Source organism: Megascapheus bottae, chromosome 18 (assembly GCF_031878675.1).
Source record: "Megascapheus bottae isolate mThoBot1 chromosome 18, mThoBot2.hap1, whole genome shotgun sequence".
Taxonomy (NCBI): Eukaryota; Metazoa; Chordata; class Mammalia; order Rodentia; family Geomyidae; genus Megascapheus; species Megascapheus bottae.
The window spans coordinates 10,597,706-10,618,592 of record NC_143526.1 but is presented as its reverse complement, the minus strand read 5'-3'; the positions used below and the strand labels follow the sequence as shown (position 1 = coordinate 10,618,592).

The 20,887-nt window shown below is 43.3% G+C and overlaps 2 protein-coding genes across 2 annotated transcripts in view; one reads left to right on the top strand and one right to left on the bottom strand.

Annotated features, from left to right (window-relative positions):
• Positions 1–3,322, bottom strand: part of Abhd12 (abhydrolase domain containing 12, lysophospholipase) — a 77,495-nt gene extending 74,173 nt beyond the window's left edge. Inside the window, exon 1 of the mRNA XM_090351899.1 lies at positions 2,956–3,322. Within this exon, the coding sequence (XP_090208025.1) occupies positions 2,956–3,149 (194 nt within the window). The 5' untranslated portion in view covers positions 3,150–3,322. The remainder of the gene's footprint in view (positions 1–2,955) is intronic.
• A 5,493-nt stretch (positions 3,323–8,815) lies between these two features.
• Gins1 (GINS complex subunit 1) lies at positions 8,816–20,887 on the top strand. The gene is made up of 7 exons (XM_090351898.1): positions 8,816–8,924; positions 10,699–10,763; positions 11,340–11,438; positions 12,294–12,384; positions 14,286–14,402; positions 18,369–18,443; positions 20,582–20,887. Exons 1-7 carry the CDS (start codon positions 8,850–8,852, stop codon positions 20,648–20,650), a joined length of 591 nt encoding a protein of 196 aa, XP_090208024.1. The 5' UTR covers positions 8,816–8,849; the 3' UTR covers positions 20,651–20,887.

The window sequence follows — 20,887 nt, the reverse complement described above, 5'->3', positions numbered from 1 at the left end:
AATTGGAGATAACAGTCTCAGGTCCTTTTGTGCCAGGGCTGGCTTTGAACCTTGATCCTCAGATCTCAGCCTCCAGAATAGCTAGGATTGCAGGCATGAGCTACCGCACCCAGCAGAACAAAAACAAAACAACAAAAAAAACTTTTAATAAACCAATGACGACACTAACACAACTGGATAAAGACAGCCCAGCACTAAAAAATAAAGTCTGCTTGATCCCCAGACCTGCCCCCACAAAAATATTAGGATTATAGACTACTCCCTAACACAAATACTGATGTAAAGTTCTTAAATGTCAGTAGACTCTGGCTGTATAACAGAGTTTGTCCCAGAAATATAACAATGATTCAATAACCTATCATTTATTATCCAATGTATCAATATGTTCATGTCTTATATGTCAAAATTGAACTTGAAAACATCACGCCACCATTTTCTTTTAAATTACAAAACAGGGCTGGGAGTTTGTCCTAGTGGTAGAGTGCTTGCCTAGCATGCATGAAGACCTGGGTTCGATTCCTCGGTACTATATACATAGAAAAAAACCGGAAGTGGTGCTGAGGCTCAAGTGGTAGAGAAAGTCCAAGCACAGTGCTCAGGCCCTGAGCTCAAGCCCAGGACTGGCAAAAAAAAGAAAAAAAATTACAAAACAATATAAGCCAAGTGCCAGTGGCTCATGGCTGTATTCCTAGCTACACAAGCTGAGATCTGAAGATCAGATTCAAGCCAGCCATCAGGAAAGTCAGTGAGAGTCCAACTTCCAATTAACCACCAAAAAGCCAGAAGTGGCTCAAGTGGTAGAGCACTGGCCTTGGGGGAGGGGGGGGCGCTGATTGCTCCTAGGCTCTAAATACAAGCCCCCGGATAAGAAAAAAGGACTCTTAACACAGGAGAGGGTCATAATACAGCAATTGTAATAATATACAATAGGTTTAAAATCCCACCTGGCAAGTAACGCAAAAGGATACATTTTCTGTCATCAAAGAGTCAAATATGGTAGTACACTTTACTGGCAGAAGCCCACTTACTTCAATCATGGGAGTATACAAATCAGTTCAACTTACTCCGAGGGCAACAGGGCTTTACCTTCTAAGATTATAGACACACTTTTCGGTATAGTCATTCTGCTTTCAGGACTTTATTCTACAAATATTCATTCATCCAACAAGTATTTTCTCCCACCCATTATGTAACAGACGTTGGATAGAGACACAGGTGGAGAGCTGATTTGCTCTCCTGGTGTTTCCATTCTTGTTGGAGAGGAAACACAGGTAAAGCAAGTCAACAAGTATGCAGGCAATTATACCAATTATAACATCAGGTAAGTGATAAAGTAAACAAGAATAGGCTGGTCTGAGAAGGCCTGAGGAAAGCACCAGAATATGATGAAAGGCAACTAAAAAGTCATGCAGTAACACACTCATTTGGTTTTCTTTCCCTCTATTTTGTTTTTTATTCTTCTAACAGCCTTTTTGTTCATCCAAAGGAAGTGAGCACCACTTGAATGTCTTTCTGTCCTGACCAAACCAAAAATTAATCAGGTCCTTTAAATATGATGCATCCTGAAAGGAAGGCATTGTTGAAGCACTGTTTTCTTAAACATGATACATAGCAATTTTGAGTTTTCAAATAAATTTCCAGGTTGTTGAATGCTATACATTTTAACAGAAGTGTATTCAACCTGATCAAGACTTTTTTTTTTTTTAGTATGGATAGACTCTGCCTAAGAAACGAGAATAGATGAGTTTCACAAAGGACATAGAGCAGTTACTAGCTGGTTTTTACCAAAACTATCAGTCTCTGTCCGTCCAGCAAAATCAAGAACCTCGGACTTAGAGGCAGCTGTAGCCTAATTTGGCAATCTTTTCGATATTAAGGCTGAAGCTCTTACTTGCTTCCAGACCTATTTGGATAAATACTTTTTACACTAAGGGCCACTGTTCATTAACTGACCCCCCAATAAATTAATGTTACACTAACACCCGAGAACACTACACACTAACCTAGTCAAACACCACGCAATGTCAAGGCTTGGAAACAGCAGGAGCGGTATCTGCTACAAAAACAGCCAGATAATGAAGAAGGCCAGCAAAGAGGGAAAGAAATCTGTCCCCGTGAAACGTGTTTCCATCTCAGTTTTGGAATCAGCTTTACATAACCACACTCTTCTCCTTTCCAAAGGAAGACGGCAAAACAGAAAGACCGACTTCAGCACTCGAGGACGGTTCCCAATGACCAGCTCCAGTACGGATTTCAAGTGCCTGGAATCTCCGACCCGTTTCCCCTCTCGCAGCTGAGGATGCTTCGCATCCTTTTCCCCTTGGACCCGGGCAAGTCCATGAAACCCCGACACAAAGGTCCTGCAGTCCTACAAGGCGAAAGCTACTCTCAACCACGGTTAAGCGGGAACTACTGCCGAGAGAGCAAGGCGCTGGCTGGGGGTCACAGCAAGACAGGTCCGAGTGATTCCCCAAAGCTCTCAGGGTCGGGAGCGCGCCCCAGACCCTTCCACCTCTTCTGCACGGGGACGTGGAGGGTGCTTAAACCTCACTATGATGCTACTCTGCCACGCTGGGTCATGACTTTCCCCGCCGCTGAATGAGGTCCCCCCCACACACCCCACACACACTGGGCTCACCTGGGCAAAAGGACAGGGGTGCGGAGGGGGGTGTAAGCCTGGGTTCGAAGTGCTGGATGGGTGAATGGGGGTCCGCGGGGGTGAAGGGGGGCGAAGTGAACTCCAGGGGAGTGAAGGAACGTGAGAGGGCAGATGCCCGGGGGGAGGGCAGGCCAGGGGTCGAAGGGGACACCGGGGCGGGGAGGAGGGGAGGGACGCTCCCGCGGGTTATCTCACTTGCTGGGGGAGGGGGGGAGCGCTGCGGAAGTGGGGGTGCGGGACCACGCCGCCCTCTTCTCCCCCCCCCCCCCCCCGCGCAGAGCCGCGCCGCGCCTCACCTGCCCAGCGCCCGCTTCATGCCCGCGTCCGAGGCGCAGCGCTGAGGCTCAGCCGGCTCCTTGCCCGCCAGGCGCAGGTTCTGTTTCACACGGCAGTCGGCGTCCAGCGCCGCGGGGGCCGAGCCGGAGGAGGGCGAGTCCGAGGCAGCGCAGCGTTCATGCTCCAAGCTGATGGGCTCCGTCCGCTTCCTCATCCCGCGGCCGATACAGCAGACCTCCCACGGCGCCCGATGGGGCCCTGTGCGCTCGGCCCTCGCCTTCTCTCCTAGCCGTCGCCGCGGGAAGCCGGGAACCCTCTGCCCTCACATCTCAGCTCCAGGCCGGGGGGCGCTCGCTACGGACCAGCGCCGGGGTGGTGGAAGGGGGCAGGTTGGCCGCAGCCCGCCAATCAGCGCCCGGCTCCAGCGGGCCCCGGTCTTGGCCACGCCCCCGATCGCCTCCAGTGGGGGAGCGCGCCCGGCATGCTCTGCGCTGACCCGCGGCCATTTTGGAGAAGGGCAGGTGAAGCCGCGGCCGCGCGTCCTCCTCGGGGCTGAGCTGCGCAACTGGGTTTTGCGGTACGTCCGTCTAGAGACGGTATCTGAGTTCCACGGGTGCCTCCGCCAGCGGACGAACTCGGGCCTCATTTCCATGTTCCGAATGGTGAGAACACTGGGAGGACGCCAGCCAGAAGCGGGGACACCCAGGGAGCCCGAGCCACCGCGCTGAGGCGGCCCCGCCACCTGCACCCCTCGGTCTCTGGCGCTCCTGACTCTGGTAACCCAGGGATGCTTTCCTCAGGGTTATACGAACCAAAACTGAAAGTCGCAAGCCGGGCGCCAGGGGCTCACGCCTGTAATCCAAGCTGTCCCGGAGGCCGAGATCCGAGGGCCATGGTTCGAAGCCAGCCTGAGCAGGAAAGTCCTTGAGAGTCATCGCCAATTAAAAAACAAACACACAAACAAACAACCCTGAAGTGGACCTGGGGCTCAACTGGCAGAGCTCTAGCCTTGAGCCAAAAAGCCCTGAATTCTAGTCCCATGACCAGCACACACATGCGTGCACGCGCGCGCACACACACACACACACAGGTATGTCAATAGAAATTTAATGAGTAAGTTAAAGCATCACAACCTACATGTGTATTTATGGGGTCATCTCACTGGTTTTGTTTTGTAAATTTGGGGATCCCAAAAGTAACTAAGATTCATGAGTGATAAACACCCAAACTACTGTGCTCAAAGCTGAATCTTGTTCCGCTCCGACTCTTACCCATAATCTTTCCCTGGGAAATGGCAATTCCCTCCCTATACTGCCTCAGATCAAGACTCTGAGATAGCCTTCATATCTCCTTTCTTGTGCTACAGCCCTAGCATATCAAGCTTTCAAAATCTATCCAAGGGCCAACCATGTGCCACTTCTACTACCATCCCTATCATGGCCCAAGCAGCCATCATTCTTCCTCTGGATTTTGCTGGACATGGGGCTTGAATTCAGAACCTAGGCAATGTCCCAGAGTATTTTGCTCAAGGCACTCTACCACTTGAACCAACTTCCAGGTTTTTGGTGCTTAATTGGAGATAGGAGGCTCATGGACTTTCCTGCATGGGCTAGCTTTGAACCTTGATCATCAGATAACAGCTTCCTGAGTACCTGGGATTGTAGGTGTGAGCCACAGTGCCCAGCTACATCTGGAGTATCACATAGGTCTCCTATCTTTACATTTTTTTTTTTTTGTCAGTCCTGGGCTTGAGCTCAGGGCCTGAGCACTGTCCTTGGACTTTCTCAAGGCTAGAGCTCTACCACTTGAGCTTCAGCACCACTTCCGGATTTTTTTTTCTATGTATGTGGTACCGAGGAATCGAACCCGGGTATTCATGCATGCTAGGCAAGCACTTTAACCACTAGGCCAAACTCCCGGCCCTCCTATCTTTCCATTTGCCACACATTTTCCTGTCCACTTAACTCAGTTACCATGTAAGGTTTTTTTTGTTTTTGTTTTTAATAGCTAAATCTAACTCTACTCCTTGGTGGTTCCTACTTAATTTCAAAATAAAACTAAAAGCTGCTGGGCAGTGGTAGCTCATGCCTATAATCCTAGCTAGTCAGTAGGCTGAGATACTAGGATTGTGGTTTGAAGGCAGTCCAGAAAACTCCATGAGAATTTTTTTTCTGGTCTTGGAGCTTTAACTCAGAGCCTGGGATCTGTCCCTGAGCCTCTATGCAATCGTTTGGCACCAGATGATGCAAACTTCCGTGTTCTCCTTATTCCATCTCAACCAGGAGCAACATAGTTAAGGAAACCTCATTGTGGAGTTGGGTTTCAGGATGCCACTGGGCCTGTACCTCTTGCCAGCAGCAAACTGCCCACACCCCCATTACTTGGGTTTTTATTGATTAGCAAATGGGAATACATGCAGGAAGTATCTCAGCAATCTCTTTGAAGCTACAGATACAGGCAAATGAAACAATCTCAGGATGAGTGACTTCCTTATCTTAGGAAGTAGAGGTAAATAGCAAACAACCACAATTTGAGTAGGCCTTCACCTGACTCCAAGGTCCAAGAAAGCTTGAATTTTGATTAACGCACATTTAGGGTAGAATCTTAGGTTTCCTTAATGCTAAAAGCCATTGATCTTTTTCGGGACACTCCCAGCTTTCTGGGAGTCAGAGAATGGCATTCAGTTCTCTTTATTAGAACTCATGGCTCAGCATTTATATGTTCCCACATACTGCTTGAGCTACAGAGCTACTTCCAGCTTTTTCTGTTTTTGTGGCACTGAGGAATCGAACCCAGAGCTTCATGCATGCTAGGCAAGCATTCTACCACTAGGCCACATACCCAGAACTCTATGGATGCTTTCTTGCCTTTTCCCAGTCCTGGGGCTAGAACACTGTCCTTGGGCTTTCTCAAGGCTAGAGCTCTACTACTTGAGCCACAGCACCACTTCCAGTTTTTTCTATATATGTGGTACCAAAGAACCCTGGTTCATGCATGCTAGGCAAGCACTCTACCACTAGGCCAAACTCCCAGCCCAACTTCCAGCTTTTTCTATGTATGGTACTGAGGCATCAAACCTAGGTCTTCATGCATGCTGGGCAAGCACTCTACCACTAGGCCAAACTCCTGGCTGCCCTCCATGGGATTCTTATCTCCGACTACTAGCAAAAGAGCCAGAACTAGGGGTGTGGTTGAAGTAGTAGATTGCCATCCTTAAGCAAAGCAGCCAAGTGAGACTGTAGGCCCTCAAATGAAACCCCAGTATCAGTAAATAAAGCAAACAACGCTTATATTTAAAAGTGCAGCATCCTACCAGACACAGCTCTAGCTGACTCACTAATCCCAACAATGTCATTCACATCCCTACTTGGAACCTTTGCACTTTAGTTCCTGCAACCTGGAATGAGTATGTATGGCTCACACTCAGGGTTATTTCCGTTTCCTCAAAGGCACCTTCCTTGGTTTATTATGTGTTCATGTTTGTCCCAATATATCTGACATAGACGTATCTTTATGTATTGATGTTCTCCCACCCCGCAGTATAGACTTGGAAAAAAGACCTTTATATTACTGCTTTATTTTCAATGTTCAGGCCAGTGCTTGGCTCCTAGTAGGCAATTCATAAATGTTTGGTGAAGTGTAGACTGAATCATCACAACTCCCTACGGGTTCATTTCACAAGTAAGGAAGTGTTCGTCAAGATCGTTAAGAAACATTGTCTTCTGGCTGGAATTGAAAAGGTATAGAACTTAGGAAGGTTGTAGCTGCTGATCTTTGTATCACAATTCTGCAGCGTAGAATTTGGTGCTCAATTAAAAAAAAAACAAACAAACCTTAGCAACTGGGTACCAGTGTCTCATAACTATAACCCTAGCCATTCAGGATCTGAGGATCAAGTTTCAAAGCCAGTCTGGGCAGACAAATCTGAGAGATTCTTATGTTCAGTTAACTAGTAAAACTCAGAAGTAGAAATGTGACTCACGTGGTAGAAAGCCAACCTTAAGGCAAAATAGCCAAGTCAGGGTAGAGTACAAAGTCCTAAGTTCAACCTACACATGCACACACACACACACACACACACACACACACACACACACACACATTTGGCTAAGTTATGCCATAATGTAGAGATGAAAAGGAAAATGTCATTCAACATAAGATCCAGAAGCTCCTTTTTTTTTTTTGCCAATCCCAGGGCTTGAACTCAGCACCCACCCACTGTTCCTGAGCTTCTTTTGCTCTTGTTTAGCACTCTACTACTAGAGCGCACAGAATGACTTCCGGCTATTTTTGTTTATGATGTACTGAGAAATTTTTTTAAAGCAAGACATTCTTTTGCCCATTTTTCAGATAATTGTTACCTCTTTCTGCAAAGGAACAATGTGAGTTTCTAGAGTTCCCCACCATGAATTCAGTATTGCTTTTCACAAATTCATATAGTTATCAAAATTGCTCCCTTTTGTTAAGGGGAGCTGGGAGTGTTAAGGGGAGCAGGGACTGGCGCCATCCGGAATGCCTAAGAGTTCCCCGCCACATTGTGGAAGGTCGACAACGGTACAGCCCAGCTGCCTTTGCCCTTCCAGGGAGAGGCAACCTTGACCTCCCCACTGTCCTTGAGGAGGGATATCTGCTTGGATGGGGGTGGGCCTGCTTTGTGTGGAGACCTTCCCAATTTGCAGGCCAACTCCAACTAAGGTGATAGGTAAATTCAAACACTGGGCTGTAACCCTATTGGCTACCTGCATGTGGCTGGAGCTGGCAATGGTCCCTCTGTGTATGTGACAATCCCACTGGCCACCTGTGTGTGGCCAGGTTCCACCGCATGGGTTGCCCTTAAAAACCCAGCATGAGAACTAGGGTCACAGTGTCAGCTCCCGAGTCTGCACTGTGTCCCTGGCCAGTCAGTTCACCATCTATTTCCCCAATAAATTCACCTTTTTATATGAGACTGTCTCTGTGTGGTGGACTCTGGTGGGATGTGGAATCCCCACCTGGAGGGATGTGGAATCCCCTCCTCTTCCCCATAACACCTTCCAGATTTCTCCCTCACCCCCAAAGTCATGACTGCAATAACTTGTTGAGAACCTCTATGAAAACCAAGACTGGATCCATAATGGGATGTATGTACACATATTTTCTCATTGGCTCTAACTCGTTTTCTACTTAACTAAAAACTAATAGTTGAAAGGGAAGATAGGCTAAAGCCCTCTTCCTCAGGTACTTGAGCTTCCTAATAAACCTCCATCAGCCCACCATCATTCTTCCCTTTATTTTGGCATGTTGGGGCAATTGGCTGGACCTAACATGTCGAACCCCAGGAGTTAAGGCCTGGGGCTCCAAACTCCAGTTTCAGTACAAACACACAGGAGGTACCCAATAAATATAGTTTCACTTTAATAACAAAATGCCCACCCTGCACAGTGAAAAATGATGTCATAACGCGCTTCTTTCTACCTCCCTGGTTTGTAGCCTTTCCTCTGCAGGGTGCTCCTTGTAAACTCAGGACAATGAATTAAATAGAGAAAAAGAAGAAGGAAGCTGCGAGCATGCATTGATCCCTGCATTTATCTGCTGCGTTGAGTCGTCTGGTTAGCTAGGAGCGACTGGGGGGGGGTGATATTGTCACTTATCTTAGGGACCAGACTAACGTCATTGACACACCTGACCTTAGTTGCTAGGGAAGCAGTCCTCCCTACCTCATCCTTGAGGTAGTGTAGAAAAACGTCCTTTCTCGGCCGCCGTAGGCCGAGAGACCCGGAGCCACGCCGCAATTGGCCGACCACGTTTGGCGCCAAAGCGAGGAGCGGGCGGGCGGAGCTGCAGCTGTGTGGGGTCGCCGGACTTAAGGGTGAGGCTGCCAGAGCCTACGTTTGACTGGCCGTTGACAGGACGAGGACACCGGGGCGCATCCATCATGTTCGGCGAAAAGGCTATGGAGCTGGTCCGCGAGCTGCGCCGCGCGCCCGAAGGACAGCTGCCGGCTTTTAACGTGAGGAGGCCGGTGACTGGGGAGGAGCGGGCCGGGGTGTGCGGGCGGGGCATCCCCGGGGGGCGGGGCATCCCCGGGGGGCGGGGCATCCCCGGGGGGCGGGGCATCCCCGGGGGGCGGGGCATCCCCTGCCCTGCAGGACTGCCCTGTGGTTCTTTGCAGCTCCCCTGAGGGGTTCACGTTCCCGCATCCGAGTCTGCGAGTATTTCCAGTTCCTGTTTAAACAAACTTTTTCATTTTTTTTTGCCATTTCTGGGCCTTGAGCTCAGGGCCTGAGCACTGTCCTTGGACTTCCTCTAGGCTATAGCTCTAACACTTGAGCCTCAGCAACACTTCTGGCTTTTTTATGTATGTGGTACCGAGGAATCGAACCCGGGTCCTCGTGTATTTTAGGCAAGCACTCTACCTAGTGGCCAAACTCCTGACCTTTAATAAGCGTTTACCCGTTGCTTTAGAGCAGTCTAGCATTAGTTGCTCTCCTTTACCCTGTCTCCAGACATGGAAGTGAGGTTATTATGAGCAGATCTGCAAGCCAGGCCCCGGTGGCTCACGCCTGTAATCCTAGATACTCAGGCTGATATCTGAGGATCACGATTCAAGTTCAATCCGGGCAGGAAAGTCTGTGAGACTCTTAATCTCCAATTAACCATCAGAAAACCTAAGTGGAACTGTGGCTCAAAGTTGGTAAAGCACTAGCCTTGAGGGAGACAACTCAAGGACTGCTCTGCCTAGGCCTGGAATTTAAGCCCCACAAACCACAAAACAAAAAAACCACACACACACACAAAACAGACCTGCGGGGCTGGGAGTGTAACTCTAGTGACAGGTATCCTTTGCCCCACCCTGGAGGGGTGAGACCAGGAGAGAGGGAATGAAGAATTTCTGGAACTAGCCTGGGATTTTTACTTTTAGACCATGGTCTGGTTGATTGTCTCATCTGGAAGAGTGGATATGATAGTGCTAATATTTCATCTCATGATGCAATAAATGACAGATCTGAGGGGTCCTGAATAATGTCTGACATTGTGTAACAGTTAAGCCAGTGTTTGCTGTTAGTTGCGGCTTCCACTTTTCAAATGAGATGATTCTTATTTTTCTGTTACTATTATTCCACCCAGGGTGACATGCAATTGACCTGCTTTGTATTTTATCACCATAATAAACCCTTGAGGTCTTAACTTTTTCATTTTTCCAGCCATATATGCAGAGGCTTGGGGAGATTTTTTTGCTAAGGTTGGCATACAAAGTAAGAAGCAAACCAAGGGTTTGAATCCTGGGACCCAAGTACATTCTAAATATTTTTGGGTTATATAAATGTTGCTAAGACATGTAAAGTTTGTTTGTTTGTTTTTTTTTTTTTGGTCAGTCATGAGACACCCTGAGCCTGGACAATGTCCCTGAGCTCTTAAGCTTGAGGCTAGTGCTCTACCACTTGAGCCACAGCACCACCGCACCACCATGCTAAGTTTTTTATGTGTGTGAATTTATATTTTCACACACTCCATGCAGTTGGGTATAAACCTAGGAAAGGAATTTCTGGATCATAGCGTTATTCTGAGTTTTAACTTTTTGAGGAACTGTTGAATTTTTTTCCACAGGCTGTAACATTTTACATTCCTCACCAACACATATAGCCATTGTAGTAGTATAAAAGGGCTATGGCTTTTTTTTTTCCTAAAAAGGTATATAAATCAAAGATTACCAGAATATTGCCATGTAAATGACAGGAAAAATGAATATGTCTCAATATCAGTTTTCGGTTTATGTGTTTTAGGAGGATGGAATCAGACAAGTTCTAGAGGAGATGAAAGCATTATATGAACAAAACCAGTCTGATGTGTAAGTTTTGAGAACACTAATAGTCGAAAACAAGCTAAGAAATAAGATGATCAGATAAGCATGCATCCATTTTTAGGGGATTTTTTTTTTTTTAAACTGTGAACCTTACCATACTCTGGCAAATGAAAAGACTAGGCCCAAATGTAATGGATGGTAAGGCCTTAGGCAAGATATTTCACTCTTGTGTATCTGTGTGTGTTTGCGAGTGCCTGGGTGCTACTCCTGAGCTTTTGAGTTCAAAGCTAGCACTCTTCCACTTGAGCCACAGCTCCACTTAGGGCTTTTTGGTAGCTAATTAGAAATAAGAGTCTCATGAACTTTCTTGCCTGGACTGGCTTTGAGCCATGATCCTCAGACCTCAGCCTCTCTAAGTAGCTAGGATTACAGGCATGAACCACTGGTGCCTGAGTTGTTATTTCACTTTCAACTGCACTGATGTGGAGATAGTTGCTCTTCACTTCAGTTAATTGCTGCTAGTCATAAATGGACAAAAACAAGCAAATTGATAATTGTTGGCTTTGAACTTCTCACACTGGAGTATACATATTTATTTTTTGTTCTATATATTTTTACCAGGAATGAAACAAAGTCAGGTGGAAGAGGTGATTTGATACCAACCATCAAATTTCGTCATTGTTCTTTATTAAGAAATCGGCGCTGCACTCTAGCCTATCTGTAAGTTTCTCAGCTTTTTCATGGTATGGCAGGAAACCCAGGATAGCTTTTGATGTCATTTGATTTCTCAGGTAACTGTACCAAATGGATAGCAGAAAATCTCATATTTGTCTCTCTCTTTATAAACATTCCAATTTTTGTTTCTCTCTAAAGTTTTTCTTATGAGCTGAGTGCTGGTAGCTCACACCTACAATCCTACTCAGAATACTGAAATCTGAGAATTATGGTTCAAAGCCAGCCTGGACAGTGAGACTTTTATCACCAATTAACCACCGAAAAGCCAGATGTGGAGCTGTAGTTCAAGTGATAGAGCACTAGACTTGAGCAAAAAAACCCACTAATAACAACAAGAGAAACCTTAAGAATAATGCCTAGGCCCTGAGTTTAACTCCAGGACTGGTTCCAAAAAGAATTTAAAAAACAAAACTGCAGCCTTCATAAAAGGAGAAAAAAATAATGGAACTATCATACCCCTTAGGTCTTTTAATGTTTTACATATTCCATTTAGTTTATGAGTCTTGAATTTCTCCCCATCAGAATAACTTTTTTTTTTTTTTTTTTTTTTTTGTGGGTCATGGGGCTTGAACTCAGCCTGGGCACTGTCCCTGAGCTCTTCAGCTTGAGGCTACCACCCTACCCTTGAGCCAAGCCCCACTTCCCATTCTCTAGGGGTTAATTGGAGGTAAGAGTCTCAGGTCCTTTTGTGCCTGGGCTGGCTTTGAACCTTGATCCTCAGACCTCAGCCTCCTGAGTAGCTAGGATTACAGGTGTGAGCCACCTCACCCGGCTCCCCATCAGAATGACTTCTGGCCCCCATCTTATTCTTATGCTATTTCATCTCTTCTCACATCCTAGGTACGACCGTTTGCTCCGGATTAGAGCTCTCAGGTGGGAATATGGTAGCGTCTTGCCAAATGCTTTACGATTTCACATGTCTGCTGAAGAAGTAAGTTAGCAACATTCAAGTTTATGAGACTGCTCAGAGTGACATTATTCTCAACTAGCGAAGAACATCTGTTCTTCAAATTTATTTTGTGTGCACTGTGATAAGAAGCATGTGGTTGTGAATAGTTCTTAATGGTTTGTGGAAAACTCTCTTATTAATAGAGTCCCTTATCAGTTATCAGTAATCCATCACTGAGATAAAGAAGTTGGCATTATGCATGCGTGCATATATATGTATATATGTACAGTCTATATCTGCATATATAAACTAATAAACATTACAGATTCATGTTGATGATAAAATTCTTCATAGAAACACAGGACTAGCCCAAGTATTTAAGGATATAGACTTGGGGTCCAGTTTCACTTTAAATATTAGGATTAAGATGAGTCAGTCCTCCTTTCTCTGCCTGTCCCAGGAGTGGTGCCATCTTGGTCATATATTGAGAGTCCATTTATTGGTGGATTTGGGATGGGAAGTCCTGTATATACTTTTCCAATAATCTAATTGTCTTTCTATACCAATTCTACTGTTGTCATTTTGTAGCTTTACTGTATTTTGAAAAGATATTCACATCTTAATCTTTTTCTCTTCCTTTTTTTCTTTTCTTTCTTTTTTTTTTTATAGGTCGTGGGACTTGAACTCTGGGCCTGGGTGTTGTCCCTGAGCTCTTTAGCTCAAGGCTACCACCCTACCTCTGAGCCACAGCCCCATTTCTCTTTTTTTAGTGATTAATTGGAGATAAGAGTCTCATGTTCTTTAGTGCCTGGGCTGGCTTTGAACCAAGATCTTCAGATCTCAGTCTCCTGAGTAGTTAGGATTATAGGCATGAGCCACCAACACCCAGCTTGATCTTCTTTTTCAAGAGCTTACACTATTTTTGATCCTTTACACTTTCATGCAAATTTTAGACACTATTAAGTTCTATTTTTTTAAAGCTAAGATTTTGATTGGGATTGAATTGACTCTATAAGTCATTTGATATAATTATATTGAATCAAATAATATATGACCATGGTATGTCAATATATGTAGGTATTTCTCTGAACAGTTTTTAAAAAAGAGTAACAACTGGGGATTAGAGGAGTAACTCAGTGGCAGAGTAAATGCTTAACATAATCCTCAGAACCACACATACAAAAAAAAATCAGATTTATTGTACTGATAAAAATTCACATTCCATGAAGTTTGCCATTTTAAAGTATACAATCAGTGACTTTCATTATATTCACACAGTTGTGCTTCCATTATCATCAAATTATTCCAGGACATTTTCTGCTCCCTAAAAAGAAGCCCCATATCATCATTTGTCAGTTTTTCAATAATGTCTCCTTTGCACCCCTTGGAAATCATTAATCTACTTTCTTTATACATTTGACAATTATGGGTTTTCCATGAAAGTAAAATCCTGTAACATGTAACCTGCCTTCCTTTCAAAATTAACAAATTTTTAAGGTTTATCTATTTTGCCATAAATTATCTCTGTAGCCAAACATTGTTCCATTGTATAGAGATATATCTGTGTAATCAGTTGATGGACAGTTGGTTGTTTTCTCAAAAATCTTTTTCCAGAAATAACATCTATTCTTTTTAATAATTCTGAAATAGTGTTGTTTTTTTGTGTTTTTTTTTGTAGTCTCGTTTCTAGACTATAGTCTTTAGGTTTATGATGACATATGCTGCAATGGAAGCTTGGTGAGAATAGAACCCTTTTTTCATCTGTTGAATGATCTATCCAAGTACTCAAAACAATGCTTGAATGACAGGAAGCAATTAACAATATTTGTAATACAAATGAATAGTGATGATTTCTGTGGAGATAAATTGCTGGTTTTGAAAGGAGGGGAATATAATTATGAGAGCTCTCTTATAACTTTGTCAGATGACTATCTTTTTTGCAGACAGAGTGGTTCAATCATTATAAAAAGATCCTTGCTACTTATATGAGGTCACTGGGAGGAAATGAAGGTTTGGACATCACACAGGATATGAAACCTCCAAAAAGCCTATATATTGAAGTATGTATATCTTCTTTAATATGAACATCGTACTAACATTTATCAAAGATAAGGAGCATACATGAATCTATATTTGCTCCTATTAACTCAGTCCAATCTGTGGGATCTCACTGGCCCTCAGGCACTTTAACACTCTAACACTTAAGCCTCCTTTATGCATTGGTTATTTTCAAGCTAGGATCTTTCAGCTTGGTTTGTAATCCTCCTACTTGTGCTTACCTTTGTCACTGTGGATAACAAGCATGTGTACTGTGCCCAGCCAATGTTCATTCCCCTATAGCTGTGCTATTAGGTTTAGGCCAATACACCCAGCCATTAGTTGAGGTGGAGTCTCCCAAACATATTTTTGCCCCAGGTTGGCCTCAAACCTCAGTCCCTCAATCTTTGCCTCCCAACTAGTTTGGGTTACAGGCTTGAGCCACCATGCCCAGCTTGAAATTTGGATTTTTGTCTTTTCTTGGCTAGTAATATAATTTTCTCTTGTGATACTGAGCAGAGGTAAGATTCACACCTTTTAGTCTGTGCCTAGTCACAAAGATAAACAACTGGTGGTCTACATTGTACTGTGTTGCAAAGCTGCATGGGAAACACATAGTGTGTGTCTGTCTGATTCTAGGGCTTAAACCCAGGGTTTGACCACTTCCCCTTAGCTTTTCCTACTCAAGGCTAGTGCTCTACAACTTGAGCCACAGCTCTACTTCCAGCTTTTTGGTAGTTAATTAGAGATAAAAGGTTCATAGACTTTCCTGCCTGGGCTGGCTTTGAAACATAATCCTCAGGTCTCAGCTTCCTGAGTAGCTAGGATTGAAGGCAAGAGCCTCCAGCCCCATTTTTTTTTCCTTCTTTTTTTTTTAATTGCCAGTTCTGGGGCTTGAACTCAGGGCCTGAGCACTGTCCTGGGTCTTTCCTCAGTACTAGCGCTCTACCACTTGAGCCACAGCATCACTTCTGGCTTTTATGTGTATGTGGTACCAAGGAATCTAACCTGGGTCTTTGTGCATGCTAGGTAAGCAATCTACCACTAGGCCAAACTTGCAAGTCCTCCTTTTTTTCTTAGTTTAGCTAAGGGTTGTAAATTTTATTGACCATTTCAAAGAACCAGCTGTTAGTTTAACTGATTTTGCAATTACCTCTATATTCTCTATTTTGTTTAGTTCAATATTATCTTAAATTATACTGTTAGGACATTTTTCTTGCTCTTGAGCCAAGCATGGTAGGTATACCTGTAATCCTAGCATGCTAGAAGCTGAGGCAGGAGGATTATAAATTCAAGGCTAGCCAGGGCTGTAAAGTGAGTAATCTGGATTGCATAGGTAGACTCCTGTCTCAAAAAAAAAAAAAAAAAAGTACACTGGTTTTACTATATCCAACAAATTTTTATCGTATTTTCAATTCTTTGGTACACATAATTCTCTTGTGATTTCTTCTTTGGGCTTAGGAGCTGTCCCTGAGCTCTTCAGCTCAAGACTAGGGCTTTACAACTTGAGCCAGAGTGCCACTTCCAATTTTGGGTGGCTAATTGGAGATAAGAATCTCAGTCTTTTGGCTTTGAACCTCGATCCTCATCTATCAGCCTCCTGAGTAGCTAGGATTATAGGTGTGAGACACTGGCACTGGCTCCCAATTTGTGTGTGTGTGTGTGTGTGTCAGACCTAGAAACTTAACTCAGAGCCTGAGCACTGTCCCTGAGCTTCTTTTGCTCAAGGCTACCACTACTTGATCCATAGCTCTACTTCCAGCTTTGTGTGTGTATGTGATTGGAGATAAGAGTCTCATAGATTTTCTTGCCTTGGCTGACCACAATTCTTACATCCCTACCTCCTGAGTAGCTAGCATTCCAGTCAGGCATGAGCCAACTGTGCCTTGCTTTTCCCAATTTTTTTTGTTTTGTTTTGCCTAGAGCTTGAACTCAGGGCCTGAGCACTGTCCTTGGGTTTTCTCAAGGCTAGAGCTCTAGCCCTTGAGCCACAACACCACTTCTGGCTTTTTTCTATGTATGTGGTATTGAGGAATCGAACCCAGGTCTTTGTGCATGCTAGACAAGCACTCTACCAGTAGGCCAAATCCTGGCCTTTTCTCAAATTTTTGAAGGCCAATTTTGCCTCAGATTCTTGATTAATAATACTATTCTTCTAGAACTTTGAGAATATTGGCTTCTGGCCTCCCAAGTTTCCGATGAGAATTTTCTAAAACTTTTAGTAAAGAGTTTCTTGGGAGTAGAGCTGTGGCTCAAGAGGTGGATTTCTAGCCTTAAGGAAAAAGAGCTCAGGGACAGTGCCAAGGCCTTGAGCTTGAGTTCAAGCCCCAGAACTAGCATCAAGAAAAAACACAATTTTTTTTTTCCAGTCCTGGGGCTTAAACTCAGGGCTGGAGCACTGTCCTTGGGCTTTCTCAAGGCTAGGGCTCTGCCACTTGAGCCACAGCACCATTTCCAGCTTTTTCTATGTATGTGGTACTGAGGAATTGAACCTGAGTCTTCATGCATGCTAGGTAAGCACTCTACCACTAGGCTAAACTCCAAGCCCCAAAACACAAATGTTTTAAAAAACTAGGTGCTTGGGGCCAGGAGACTCTTAAAAAGCCTCCTGGAGAAGTCCAAGAGACTCTTATCTCTATTAACCTACTTGGAAAAGACTGAAAGTGGTGCAGTGATTCAAGTGATAGAGCACTAGCCTTTAGAAAATCTCAAAGACAATGCCCAGGCCCAGTACCTATACAGAAAAAAGTGTTTCTTCCAAGTTTCTCTCTTTGTCTTTTTAAAGTTTAATGGTAATGTGTCTCCATGTAGCTCTTTTTGGAGTTAATTTTACTTGGAATTTTTTGACCTTCTGTGTTTATATTCATATCTTTAATCAAATTTAGAAAAATTTCAGCCATTATTTCTTTATATTATTATCTCTGTTCCTTTCTTTGCACACATGGTTATTTTTTAATTTTCTTTGTATATGCAGTTGTGTTTGACTATGTTAGCCTGTAATGTTTGCCTTCTAAGAGGGAGAAAAAGAAAAAGGAGGAGGCAGAATGGTTACTGCTACTATGCTAAAAGTTAAAATTGACCAAATGAATCTCTGTTTATCCTGTGAACCTTCTCCTGGAAATTGGAAGCTACAGTAGACTACTGAATTTCAAAATACACAGAATTTGCCAGTGCAGTTATTATCTAGGAAAGGAGATAGATTCTGGTGCTTCCCATCAAACTATTTCCCTAGAATCTAGGAATTATAGCACTTTTAATGTATAGATATTCAGGCTGTTTTCTATTTGGTTATTACTTAAACTTAAACCAGGCATGGGGGGCTCTACTGGCTCAGGAGGTTGAGTGGAAGAATAACTTCAGCCCAGGAGTTTGGAATTTACCCAGGCAAAGAACAGACCTTGTCTCCAAAAAAAGGAAAAGGGGGGATGGGGAAGGAAGAGGAGTAGGAGGAAGAGAAACAAGGAAATGTGTCAGTCTAGGCACTCTTCAACAGATGAGAGAGAAAATGTAGTATACACAATAGAGCCATAAAGAATGAAATCGTGTTGTTGGCTGAAAAATATATGAAGGTAGAGATCTTTATATTAAGTGAAATAAGACAAGGTAAAGAAAGATAAATGTCACATATTTTTTTCTCATACAATCTAGACTTCATTTTGTGTGTGTGTGTTCTGGTCCCCAGCGCTTGGCTGGTTAGTGCTCTACCACTTGGAGTTACAGCTCCATTTCTGGCTTTTTGGTAGGCAGTTAGAGATAAGAGTCTCATAGACTTTCCTGCCCAGATTGTCTTGGAACTGACATTGTCAGATCTCAGCCTTCTGAACAGCTAGGATTATAGGTATGAGCCACTGGGTCCCAGCTTAGGCTTAATATTTTATATACACAAACACATACATGAAACCCACTAAAATCTAAAATTGCAGGGGAAAGCTGTAAAAGAAAGAATCGTGGTAAAAGAAACTTAGTTAAGTGTCAGCTTTTCTTTTCAGGTGCGGTGTCTAAAAGACTATGGAGAATTCGAAGTGGATGATGGCACTTCAGTCTTATTAAAAAAAAATAGCCAGGTATTTCTTATTATTTGATACTATCTGATTTATAAAAGTATTGAATGTTTAATCAGCAGCAAAATAAGTACCACCTTGTGTCATATATCTTCAACATTATGTTTAGTATAAAAAGCCCTTTTCTGTTCTTTTTCTAAATATAAATATACTTGAAACAAATTTTTGATAGATTTAGTACAAATTGGTTAAGTACGATATTACTTGTATTAAGCATTTCCAGGGAAATTATTATTAATCCAGTAAAATAATAGATCATTATTTCTAGACTATTAAAGTGATGGTTTAGCTCCTGTTTTTGAATTATAATTTTTTTTTTAATTCCTAGTGGGCCTGGAGTGTGGCCTAGTGGTAGAGTGCTCACCAAGCATGTACAAAGCCCGTTGGCACTACATAGACAAAAAAAGCCAGAAGTGGTATTGTGAATAGAGTGCTAACCTTCAGAAAGCCCAAGGACAGTGTCCAGGTCCCAAGTTCAAGCCCCAGGACTGGTTTAAAAAAAAAAAATTCCCAAGCAATCAATCATTCTTATCTTATTTTAACTTCTTTAGCAAATAATAGAGGTATAGATTAAAATTTTCCAAGCATCTACAAGGTACCAGAGGTTCACACCTATAATCTTAGCTACTCAGGAGGCTGAAGATTATAGTTCAAAGCTATCCTAAGCAGAATTCCAAGAGACCCCAGTTAGGCAGCAGATAGCAGCAGAAAGCAGCACCTGCTATAATCCAACCGTCCCAGAAGGCTGAAATCTTGAGAAGTGAGGCTTGGAGCCAGACCAAACAGAAAATTGTTCAAGACCCTTAGTGCCAGTTAACCTGCAAAAAAGGCAGAAGCTGAGGCATGGCACAAGTGGTAGAGTACCTACCATGAGCCAAAATGCGAAGGAAGAGCATGAGTTCAAGCCCCAGTACTGACAAAAATAAAAAAATAAGAAAGGACTGTTGGTCTGGCTTAAGTGTTGGCATACCAATGGAGTAAGCATGAGTTAAAATTATGGTACCAACAGAAAAAGAATTTCTCTATATCTAAGACATAAAACAACAAAGAAATTTTAAAATTAACACTTAATCCTTAAGAATCACATTAGCTACATTTTTTTTTTTTTTTGCGCCAGTCCTGGGGCTTGAACTCTGGGCCTAGCACTCTCTCTGCGCTTCTTCTATTCTAGGCTAGTGCTCTACCACTTCAACCACAGCACCATTTCCTGCTTTTTCTGAGTATGTAGTACTGAGGAATCAAACCCAGGGTTTTATGCATGCTAGGCAAGTACTCTACGCAGCCCAGCTACATTTATTTTTATTCTATACCCATATACTGAAACTACATTATAGAAGGAACAAAATACATGAAAAACCAGTCTTTCTTTACCTGTCATTTTGGTTCTGAAAATACCTACTGAAATTCTAAATTTTTCAATTGAACTACTATAAACTACTTATAAAATTCAGAATTTAGCTTTAACAGATACCAGTTTCAGTTAATTATAACAGCGAATACGGCCAGGCATAGTGATTCATATCTGTAATCCTAACATTCAGAAAGCTTACGCAGGAGAATCGTGAGTTAGCAGCTAGATGGGACTACAAAGGAAGACCCTGTCTCAAAAACAGCCCATCAAATACAAAGTTGTACTGCTTACCTGTGGGAGGCAGAAAGACATATAATCATCTTTTTTTTTTTTTTGGTGTTTATCCTGTGGCTTGACTTCAAGGCCTGGGCATTTTTCCTCTATGTGTGTATGTGTTTCACCCTGCTCAAGTCATAGTGCTCTACTACCAGAGCACAAAGAGAGTTCAATTCTTTAAGTCAGGTTATGAGTACACTGCATCTTGATCAGTGTCATGCTTTCCCCATTGTTCCCTCCCTAGCCCTACCATCAAGTTACATAATTCCATTTTTACATAATGTACATTCAATGTAATGACTACATTTACTCACCCTTCTTCCATTAATGAACTTTCCCCTGTGCAGTCCCTACCCCCCAACATGTCTCTGCTTCTGGTATTCAGTTTGTTAAACAGTTCATTTGTTGTTCAGAGGAGTTATATCATCCTTTAGTCATTATGATCAATGTTTTTTTTTTTTAAGCATATCTCAATCATTTTTCTTACTGTCTCCACTTCCTCTTTTGCCCTCAGCACTTTTTGCCTCGGTGGAAATGTGAACAGTTAATCAGACAAGGAGTTCTGGAGCATGTCCTGTCTTGACTGTGTCCAGGCTGAACATAATACATAAGGAACTTCCAGGCACTGTCTGGGTGTGAAGCTGAAATCAACTCACAGAAATGTCTGCACTTCAACCTCCCATCTCCCTCTACCTCTTTCTTTCATATTAAATTTAGATATATTCTTTAAGATGACCATGCTCAGTGAAAGAGGGCCTTCAGCATTCACTAAGCCCTGAGTTCCACAGCCCTGAAAGTAATAATAAACAAAAGCTAGGAA